The sequence below is a fragment of the Somniosus microcephalus genome, chromosome 4, assembly GCF_052327205.1.
Source record: "Somniosus microcephalus isolate GS21.2 chromosome 4, FLI_Smic_1.0, whole genome shotgun sequence".
In the NCBI taxonomy this organism is placed as follows: Eukaryota; Metazoa; Chordata; class Chondrichthyes; order Squaliformes; family Somniosidae; genus Somniosus; species Somniosus microcephalus.
The window spans coordinates 114,419,922-114,431,149 of NC_140990.1; the positions used below are offsets into that span (position 1 = coordinate 114,419,922).

General features: G+C 46.7%; 1 protein-coding gene across 1 annotated transcript; it reads right to left on the reverse strand.

Annotated features, from left to right (window-relative positions):
* LOC147119683 (uncharacterized) lies at nucleotides 1–10,914 on the reverse strand. Its single transcript, XM_085983765.1, has 5 exons — nucleotides 10,763–10,914; nucleotides 8,495–8,618; nucleotides 5,880–5,974; nucleotides 3,316–3,455; nucleotides 1–164 (listed from the first exon to the last, which is right to left on the reverse strand). Exons 1-3 carry the CDS (start codon nucleotides 10,893–10,895, stop codon nucleotides 5,908–5,910), a joined length of 324 nt encoding a protein of 107 aa, XP_085839891.1. The 5' UTR covers nucleotides 10,896–10,914; the 3' UTR covers nucleotides 1–164; nucleotides 3,316–3,455; nucleotides 5,880–5,907.
* Between the last annotated feature and the right edge of the window lie 314 nt (nucleotides 10,915–11,228).

The window sequence follows — 11,228 nt, forward strand, 5'->3', positions numbered from 1 at the left end:
TCTCGGTGTTCACTCACCGAGGGCGGGTACTTGCGGAGATCCTTGATGAAGTGCGACAGTTTGTACTCTTGGTCTGATCCGAACTCCCGGTGACCTTCGGCTGGCCTGTTTGTGTGGAGCTGTATATTGATCGGCCTGGTGAGCGGGATGGAATTCCTCATGTTCTGACCGGAGAGGAGATCACAAGATTGAAGGCGGCATCGGATAGCTCAGTCCGCTTACAGACCGAACATGCATTTGCCATTTCCACACTACCGATAGGTACTTAACAGACACTGCTCCATTCAAATTCCCTCCGGTTTTTCCCCCCACACAAGCACCTCTTTACCCGGTCCCAGGTTTAGCTACAAATTTGCCATTTTTACATTGAATTGATGAATCCAATGTCTTCCTGTAGATTAACTCAAGATGGGAAAGGCATCAGGCCTTCCCCAGTCTGCCCACAAGACCCGATTCTCACCTTTGACCCTCAGCCTGACTAGCAAGTGCCCACTGTATCCTTCACCCAAGCTCGCATTCTCGAGATTGTGCTAAAAACAAACTGAACACTAATGAGATATCATGGATGATTAAAGCCACAAGGGAAAAATGAGGGTAAGGAAAGAGGCATACATTACGTGGACAGCAAGGGGAGAGCATAAGGGAGAATACGACGAGATTAGGAGAGAAGTCAACAATTAGGAAGGCAAAGAGGGACTATGAAATTAAATCAAGGAACATGTCGTAAAATATATTTTAGACAAGCTAAAAAAAGAGGTCGGAATGGGAATAGGGCCACTAAGATGGACAGGATAATACCACAGGCAGCGATAGAGAGATGGCAGAAATTAAATAATTACTTGGCTTCTATATTTACCAGGGAGATAGAACAGGTGGACATGACGCTGGAAGGCAAAATTAGAAATGTGCATTGAGATATTAAATAAACTAATCAACCTAAGGAAAAACCTGGTTCAGATGGGTTACATCTGCACATTTTAAAATAATCTAGCGAAGAGATAGGCTCATAATACATATATTTAGTAATTCGTTAAAAATGGTGGTGCCAGAGGACTGGTGGTTCGCGAATATACCTATATTTAAGGAGAGATAGAACATGTCCAGGGAACAATAGACCAGTCAGCTTAATGATGGTAGGAAATATAAATGGAATACCTACTAAAGAAGAAAACAAAATCTAGAAACGCCAAAGGAATAGTCAACATTGAAATCAAAAGGGAAAGCTTGTTTGTTCAACCTCTGAATTTTTTTGAAGAGGCAACAGGGAGAGCAGACAAGGGTGATGCAGTAGGTGTAATTTATCTAGATTTGCAGAAGGCCTTCAAATAAGGTACTACAAAAGAGACTGATGAACAAAGTCAGAGAATGCAGAGTCAGGGGACAAGTAGCAAAATGGATAACTAGCTGGCTTGAGGAAAGGATGGACAGGCTGGGTCTCCTTTCTCTTGAAAGAGACAGCTGAGTAGTGACCCAAGAGGTCTTTAAAATTAAAGGCCATCAATATAAGAGAGTCACCAAGAAATCAAATAGGGAATTCAGGAGAAACTTCTTTACTCAGTGGTGAGAATGTGGAACTCGCTACCACAGGAAGTGGTTGAAGCAAATAGTATGGATGTACTTAAGGGAGAAGGGAATAGAGGGCTACAGATAGTGTTAGATGACGAAAGACAGGGGGAGGCTCAAGTTGAGCATAAATGCCAGCATGGACAGGTTGCACCAAATAGCCTGTTTGCTCCACAGCCTATAATGTAATCTCTGAACCTTTTAGTCAACCTATAGTTTGTCATGTGGAATCTTCGATGCATATTGGAAATCTGGGTGTCTCTCCTCATGGATCTCCCTGCTTCCCACTTGGGATATCACTTCTCCAGTCACCCCCAAAATTTAAAAGTTGCGGGATTTTCACTTTCTGAACCCTTAACGGAAAGTCCACAGCAGGAGCTGAAGAGGTTGCTGTAGTGCAAGTGAAGGCAAACAGCAAGAAACATTCTATAAAACTGGATACATCAGCAGAGCAAGGGGACCATTTCAGAATTAACAGGAGGGCGTTTGAAGTGACGCAGCTCAGAAGGGCACAAGGTCAATATTCAAGTTCTCCCAGAACTTGAGAAACGGGCCACCTATGTGGTGCTGATTAAGGCTCAGGACAGTCTCACGCCTTGGGGCAGAGTTGCTGGACTCTGGCAGAGCATCAACGACAGCAATTCACTGGCCATCATCCATCTCAGAAGAGGGAAACACGAGGGACACCACTTGACATGTCAGCAGCTCTACATTGGAATATGGCAATGATCAGGCTCAGAGATGTGGCCGCTCCTGCATAGAACCATCTCAAACATAACCACTTGGGCAAGATCCTGGAGGCCATTGATAGTGGGAGACCCCACCCAATGTTTTCTCGTGGACGATCATTTATCCTAATAGCTTTACCGTGATCCGATGGTCCAAGTGTACTGCATGCCATCAGCCAGAAGATGGACCTGGATTAATCATATCCTGTATTCCTGACAAAGATCCTAAACAAATGTGGAGCTGGGCGCAACCCAACAGGGATGCAGCTGAAGTGAACTTGAAAGGATGAGCTGGAGTTAAAAGCCCAAGACAGAATGGAGCGGTGTCGTGTGGCTACTGCCTTATGTATCGGCACAGGAAGAATGATCCAGGGCCCCAGAAGGAATTGAGGCCACTCTGAAGTCACTCAGTGCTAGTGAAAGCATTCAGCGCTATCCATCCCCGGGATGCTCAGTAGGGATGTGGTGCCACGCCATCCTGCTGGGAAGAAACTTCCGAGTGGAAGAGACAATACAGATACAGACGACTGGTGACTCCAAACTCAGTTTAAAGAAGCCGATCTTCAAACGGACCCAATTATTAGCCTCTGCCGCTGTGTTAAATACTGACCATCAGCCACTGATCAACTAACTGATGGAATTGGCTAATGGTCCGGGATTATTTCCCTTGTAGAACAGACTCAGATGAAACTGGTGACAGTGGCAATCATGAAAAATGAGCTTTTAGAATGGACAATGTTGGGAATCAAATTGAACTCTGTACATGATCGCAGGTAGAGCTCCAGTTGTAGAAACAGAATCTGAATTACTTAGAAGGCAATACAACCTACGCACCCCATACACACCAGCCTTCTCCCCATAGTTCAGTGGGTTACAAATAGCCTGTGGGCTATCTAGTCAGCCTCACGAAATAGCATTAATGAACCTTGCATTTCATCTCTCCAACACTGGCTATAGACAACTCCCTACAAAAGGGACACCTGGAATCTCTTCCAAATCAGCCACGCGCAGTCAACCAGTTTACTTGTGCCAGCAATCGCGAGGTGCCTCATTGCTTCGTTGAGCCGCCTGTGCTCTGCCGTCTCCCTTTGTAATCGAGCGATTGTCGACATTTCCCGCTCCTCCGAGCTCATTGGCCTCCAGTATACATGGCTCCTGGACCGCCTAGGGATAAAGGGAAGCACAGATGTGATTAGTTCACCCAGAAAAGCGGAGTTGGCAGTTAGTTCACGCAGTCTGGCCAACACTACAAATTAGACAGCCTATTCTTCATGAACTTGATACGCACCAACAATTCAAGCTCTCCAAAGAGAAAGAAAGCAAGTTTATTTTAAGACCTGTTTTATATAGCTCACGTCCCAAAATGCTTTAAAACTTGGAAGTGTAGTCACTGTCGTAATGTAGGAAACGTGCCAGCCAATCTGGACACAAGCTCCCACAAACAGACTAGATAACGTTTAATCTGATACTTTGTTTAACTTGTCCCATTACCACCTCCTTTTGCCTTGACTATCTGAACCTCTCCTGCCTTGTATCCCATCACAGACCTTCCCCTTTGTTCTTTCATCCCCTCCCCACTTTCCCAGCCCCTGCAGTTGCTTATAAATCTGTTCCATTTCCTACTTTTTTCCAGTACTGACGGAAGGTCATCGACATGAAACGTTAAATCTGTTTCTCAGATGCTACCTGACCTCCAGCATGGTTTTTATTTTAGATTTCCAGCATCTGCAGTATTTTTAGATATCTGTTTCACTGACGTTGATTGATGGAATATTGGCCAGCACACCACGGATAACTCCTGCTGTTTTAGTGCCATGGGAGATTTTAGGTCCATCTGAGAACAGACAGGGCCTGGGTTTAATGTCTCATCTGAAAGGTGAGCACCAGCAACAGTGCAGCACTCCCTCAGTACTGCACTGGAGTGTCAGCCTAGATTATTGTACAGGTTTTTGCAGTGAGACTTGAAACCACAACCTCCTCACTCAGCTGCTGCTCAGTTGGGAGCAACCTCGCTTGTCTCCTCCCTGCCTCACTCCCACAAAAGTGGCGAATTCCTAAGGAAATCCAGGTTCAATTTGCACCCCAACCCCAGTAATTTACAAGGTGAGCAGGAATTGGGACAGGTGCCAGGACCTGAACTATAGGGGGCTTCACTGGAGTCATGAGTCAGCTGGTGATCATCCTCTAGCCAGGTCTCGGGCTGTTTAAGTTCAGGGTTATTCGGAGGGAAAATGCCCTCCAGCATCGAGTGAAGGCTCAAACCTTCGGGGTGAGCGAGACCAGCTCGGAGTCCTGTAGACTTCCTTAGCACAAGTCACCCATTAGCGGGGCTGCGATAGCTAATCTGGCTCTGAACTTCAAAAATCACCAGGTCTGCAATGGTCACTTCTATTCCCAGTCCTACTTCCCCTCGGCCCCAGAGTCACTGGAGGGTCGCTAGTTCCTGGTTAGATAATTGAACTGCGCGGGTTGGAGCCTCACGCACGGACAACAGACAGGGAGCCAACGCCTCAGAATCAGATTTACGAGACCAGAGGTGACACTACACTGGAGCCATTCCCCATCCCCACCTCTTATTCTAAATGGATAGTGGGGATACCTGATGGCCCAACACTCCGCTGAAGCGGTAGAAATCAGGTCCAGACTAAATAATTAAAACCGATCGAAGCTTAGTTTCTAAGTGGTGCGTTTAACCCAGGGAATCACTGCAAGAAGCAGCGTGAATTTAGAATTCACAGGTCTCAAAAGGCGATATCCGGACACTGACTTTTGGGCGGCATGACTTCACTTAACTAATCCTGATGAATCCGAGGCAAATCCGAAACTCGAGGTTTGATTTGACAGGAGAGCAGTTAGCACGGGTGACAACAGCAGATAGAGGCTCAATGTGGTGAATCGGGATTGATGGAAATCACAATCGGAAGTTTACGGTACAGAAGGATGCCATTCGTCCCATCATGTAATGTCGAAATAGCCATCTAGTCTAATCCCACTTTCCATCTTTTGGTTCGTATCGTTACAGGTTACTACACTTTGTGCATATCCAAGTACTATGTAATGCGATGAGGGTCTCTGCCTCTACCACCCTCTCAGGTAGCGAGTTCCAGACCCCACCACCCCAGGTGAACATTTCTAAAACACCTCTAAAGACGACTTTCAATCTGTTCTAGTTATTGACCTCCAACTGAAATAGGTCCGTCCTATCCACTATCTAGACCCCAGTTTATACAAGTCAATGCAAACCACCCCAGCCCATCCAATCATTCCTCATTGCTAAAGTTCTCCAGTCCTGTCATCATCCTGGTAAATCCCCTTGTACCTTCTCTAGTGCAATCACATTTCATTTAATGGCGACCCCAAAGCTGTATGCAGGGCTCTAGCCCAACTATTAGCAAGGGAAACAAGGCAATCTTTCCCTGGCCCCCATCAGACCCGGGACCGTGAGAAAGAACAGTTGCAACAAGAGCTATGCATTTATCCCACTGATTGATTCTCGGTTAAAATGCACCGCCCTAAAAAGTCAAATCATTGGGGAAGCTGGACACTGAAGGAACAAGCCCAGTTCGGACCGACGTGTTTGCAACTTACTTGAGAACGGTAGGAGTTCGAGGTAGAGTCAGCTTGGGTCTCCGGGGATCACCACGTGACCTCGAGCACCTCCCGATTGTTGGGCTGCAGCAAGCCTGCCGGAAGAGAAGGCGATTCATTGAACATCCAATTATCTTTATCAGAGGGAGACCATCTTCAGGCTGAAATAAGGAAGCGTTATATGGAACCAAGTGAAACCTGTTGGTTATTAATACCACATTCAGTTAGTCCTGACTGTGGGAGTTAACTACCTGGTGAATCGGCCACTGTTCTGGAAAGGAACTCGAGCTTAATTTACCGGACAAATTACTGGTGAAGTCTAGATATGAGCAACTGGCGGTGGGAGAAATTACGACCAAGACCAGCCAGTTCTCAAAGGAGACCAAATTGGGCAGGTGGGAGAAGCCAGCCGATTTCTGGCCACAGTTTAAAGAGGCTCAATGAACCACAGCCCTGGCTCCCGGGCTGTAACCAGGCTGAATTAACAAGGCGAGTCTTCAAACAGCATTCGAGCTGACTGTTCCACTTGCACTTGCAGCCAGTGAACTGTGAAGTGAGGAGCCGCCAGAGCAAGGCCGACAGTCACGATATCCAGAGAGTAGTGAGAGTCTGCGCCTGCGCCTGTTCTTTCGGCGTGCAATCCATGCACTTTTATCCCCTGCAAGCATTTATCCAGTTCCCTTAAGGCTACTGTTCAGTCGGCATCCACCATCCCAGCAGGCAGTGCATTCCAAAGACTAACCACTCGTAAAGTTTCTCATGTCGCCTTTGGTTCTTTTGCCAATCACCTTAAATCTGTGTCCTCGTGAGCTACCCTTCAGCCATTGTAAGAAGTTTTCTAAACCCTTTGATTTTAAACACTATTAAACAGCCGATTAGCCTCCTCGGCTCCAAGGAGAAACGCCCCAGCTTCGCTATCCACGTAACTGCAATTACTCATCCCTGGAACCATTCTGGTAAATCTCGTCTGTACCCGCAAAGACTTGCATATCCTTCCTAAAACGTGGTGACCAGAACGGGATGAAATACTCCCGTTCTGGCCTAACCAGCACTTTATAAAGGTTGAGCATAACTTCTTTACTGAATACCTCTATTTAATAAGCCCAAGATCTCATATGTCCTGCCACCTTCAGGGGCCTATGCACATTAACTCCCAGGTCACTCTGTCCCTACACAAGTTGCGCCCTTAAGTGTATATTGCCGCTCCCTGTTCCTTCTCCCAAAATGCATCACCTCACTTAAATTCCATCTGCCACTTGCCTGCCTATTCTGCTAGCCTTTCTATCTCTTGTTGCAGTCGATTGGTTTCACCCTCATGGTTTGTCATGTCTGACATCAAGTCTTGCAACTCCAATTTACCCGGGCCAGATCCTAATCAATTCACTGAAAATAGCCCTCCGTAACTGGACTAAATCTTACCATACTATGATAAATATTCGAGATGCTCTCCAAATGTGACATTCGCCAATTGATCGAGTTAGTTCCAGGACTACATCCAGCAATGCCTCCTTTCCTCTTTGGCTAATAAACCTGATAAATAAATTTCTCTTGAGCACACCTGAATTCCCTCCTTGAAAAAAAAATCATTGCCCCATTCCGTAGAGGGAGTTAATGTCTCCCATTATCACTACTATCGTTCATGCATCTCTAGTTTTTGAAAAATCTGCCCATGTATCTCCTTCACTATTTAATGGCCTATAAAATACACCAAGTAGCCCAATATCTCCACACTGTTTCTCAACTACAATCAAAGATTCTGCCTTTGATCCTCAATCAAAAGTGCTACCCTTCGTGCTTGGTCCCCTCCCCATCTCTCCTGAAGACTTCAGAATCACCATATGAAGCATCCCATCCTCACATTTGAACCAGTTCTCATTAGTGCCACATATTCGTGGTTTTTAGCGCCTGCAGCTCACCAACCTGTGCACACATGTACTCCAAACCTAACTTGGACTTTATTTTCTATGATCCCACCCAATTCTGTATTTCTAACTAGAACTCCGTAGTGTACATCTTATTTCTACTTTATAAATACAACATATTGGTGCCCAAACATACTGCCGAATTAGTTTAAACCCTCCCAACATTTACTAACTTGTCCAGAAGTATTGGTCCCAGCTTTGTTCTGGTGCAAGCCGGCCTTCTTGAACAGGCCCCTCCCGCTACAGAACTGCTCCCAATGTGTCAGGGTTCTGAAGCCCTCCCTCCTGCACAATGTCTCTAGCCATTCATTCACCTCCCATTTCTACTCACAGGACGTGGCACTGGGAATAATCCAGAGATTGCTACCTTGGAGGGTCTGCTTTTTAAATTAATGCTATGTTACATTTCTGGCAGCAACAATCCCCCCTAAAATCCATGCTAAACCAGTTCGAACCCCAACTCAACGAAGCTAATCACCAATCCTTCGGTAGTCACCGGGCGGCGGAGGGGGAGTACAGACAAGCCAGATCGGATCAGGCAGGGTCTTCAGAGATCCTGGATAATTCCTGGAAACCCGAACTCATTCCTCACATTGAGCCTGGTCTTCACGGCCAACGCGGAGACTGAATGGTGACACGGCTAATCTAAAGGACTCCGCCGCTGGAGGTTGACGGAGACTCGGCATTACTTACCCCAGAGGCTGGGCCGGACCCTCAGCAGCGAACAGTCGGCCGTCGGTGGACCGTCTCCTGGCCGCCAGCGAATTTACCGTGTCCGGGGGAGTGGTGGGGATTCCAGCGCTCGACGCTCCGCCCTCTGCACAGACAGGAGGAGAGAGGCAGGAGTTTAGGTGATGGTATATAAGAGTTCTGACCGCCCCCTGATACTGAGGCCAAGCCGGTATTCTAAGCAGTCTACAGCCATTTTCACAAACTCCAGGATCCGAGTCTGGATTGAGCCCTCGATCCCACAAAAGACACCCCCCGGAGTAGGAATTCGCAGCCTTTCCGTGTACAGAGGGTGAGCGGTTAATAAAGGAACGGGGTAAATCCTCGGCCCCCAAACCTTCAAAATCACTCGCTCGGGTTCGCTTGATTTTAGGAGCATATATACAGGCACCAAACAGATCCATTCCGAACTCGTTATTCGGTTTAAACGGCGGGCGCTCACGGAGCATCGCAGGTTGTCGGTCACAAAAGCAGAAGTTGCGCTGTAAAAGGATTCTACGATAGACACATCTTGCATGACAAGCCTTGAAAGGGATCCCAGCCCAGCGTTAGAGACACAATAACCCGAGTCAGAACAGTTCATTCTCTCCCAAGCCACTTCAGCAAAGGATGACGACATGTCATTCTAACCCAGCCAGTTATAATCCTCCGGGAACTTCCAGCCCAGAGACTGCGGCAGGCAATGGGTTCGGTCCCAGTGAGATGTTGAACACTCTCCAGGCTCGGTCTGTTCACGGCAGTAATTTGAACCCAGCCTGGTCTGTGGGTTGTGAGCCCAGACTCCCGAAAGCCTGGATTGGAAAGATCACTCGAGTGGCCCACGTGAATAGCCGGGTCGGACGGGTAGGTCACCGAGACAAAATTTGAAAAGTAAACTTCACATCGAAAGTGTCTAACCCGGCAGTACCAGGTTCGGTGCAGAAAGTGAAACTTTATTCGGAGAGATGACAGTACACAGGGCGGTAGAATTTGGGAACTCATCCGCAAACAATTGATAGCTCAAATGTTAAATTTAACTCAGATGTGTTAACCAAAGGTATTCGGGGAGAAGGGGCAAAGGCGGGAATGAGTTAGGTCACAGATCAGCCATGATCTCATTGAACGGCAGAATATTGCTCGAGGGGCTAAATTGCCTCCTCCTCTTCCTGTTGTCCGATAGCATCGGTTCTGGTCAAAGTTCAGATTTTCTTGGGAAATAAAGACTTGCATCAGTATAGCGCCTCTTCGACCGCCAAACGTCTCAAAGCGCTTTACAGCCAAAGTCGTACTTTTGAAGTGGAGTCACTGTCGGTGTGGGACACGCAGCAGCCAATTTGCACACAGCAAGCTCCCGCAATGATAGTGCCCAAATAATCTGCTTTAGTGATACTGATTGAGGATAAATATTGGCCAGGACAATAGGGAGAACTCCCTGCTCTTCAACCACTGTTAGAATCTTGTAAATCTCCGAGAGCAAACAGGGCCTCGGTTCAACATGTCACGCTCCAGCCAATGCAGAACTCAGTCCTGCGCTGGCGTCTCAGCCTAGATTTTATTATGCTCAAGTGTCTGTAACGGGAATTAACCCATAACCTTCAGGTGTGGGCGGTACCAGCAGAACCACAGTTCGACACAAGTTGATCAGTAAAGTGGGCATTAAACTCCGCCCATCATGACCGAGTTGCAGATGGACCAGGTTTAATTTGTTTTCTAATTAATTGACCCAGTTTGATTACAAATTAAATGTTACAATGCCTTGATATATTTCTCACAAGTTTGCAAAGTATTTTCCAAATTTACCAAACCGTTAAGGCCCAGCAAGTGAACTAGTGCCCCGTCACAGCTCTTGAGAGCAAGGGCCCCTCCAACACCCAACTGGCAAGGTAAAAATTCTACTCACATCTAGTTCCTCTCTACAAACCCAGAGTAAGATTAGAGACAGTGGAAAGATGTGGGGCAAGCCATTAGATCTGGACTGAGATTAAACTCCACGCTCACATCACAACTTAAGTGACTACACTTAATGTCTTATTGGGCACAAAGTGCTTTGGGACATCGAGGTCATGAAAGACGCTACATGAATGAAAGTTTAAGATTCTTAACACCATTAGAAGAGAGATCATTCTAATAGTCAGGAGACATTAAACATCCAGGACACCGAGTGAACCTTCTCCAGACTCGGCCGCTAAACCAGGGATCTCCCAAACATCTGGATTTCAGAGACCGAGTGAGTAGAAAGAAAAAGCAACTTACCGGAATCGCAGAGTTCTTCCCGTTCAATCAGAGGGCTCACCACAGCCTTTGGAACGCCACATCTCCAAGGTATACAAGGTAAATTGATTTTGGCACCACTCTCCATATCTGCTAGTTTTACACCGAATGACATTTAATCGGATCTGCATCAGAAGGAGACAATCAGCTCAGTTAGGAATGGTCATTAACATATCTTGAAGACACGGTAATGTGGCAGCAAAGAGTGAAGGAGGTTCAGAAATGATGTCGGAGCAGGCTCGAGCGGCCAAGTGGCCTATTTATGTTCTTCTGATTGCAGCGCTGCACTCCCGGCCGAGTAGCTTACAAAAGAGGCTTAGCCTAAATCAGAAGGATTCAAGCAGCCGAGACCAGGAGACCGCCCCAAGACCTGGAAAACCAAACACGCCGGTTAACCAGCGGCTTATAAATAATTAAATAAGAGATTACAGCAACTATCTCAAACATC

Coding starts and splice junctions, on each gene's coding strand:
- LOC147119683 (XM_085983765.1), bottom strand. CDS start 10,895: ATGTCATTCGGTGTAAAACTAGCAGATATGGAGAGTGGTGCCAAAATC. Junction 8,619..10,762: donor GGAAGAACTCTGCGATTCCG/GTAAGTTGCTTT, acceptor CTGTCTGTGCAG/AGGGCGGAGCGTCGAGCGCT. Junction 5,975..8,494: donor GGTCCGGCCCAGCCTCTGGG/GTAAGTAATGCC, acceptor CTCTTCCGGCAG/GCTTGCTGCAGCCCAACAAT.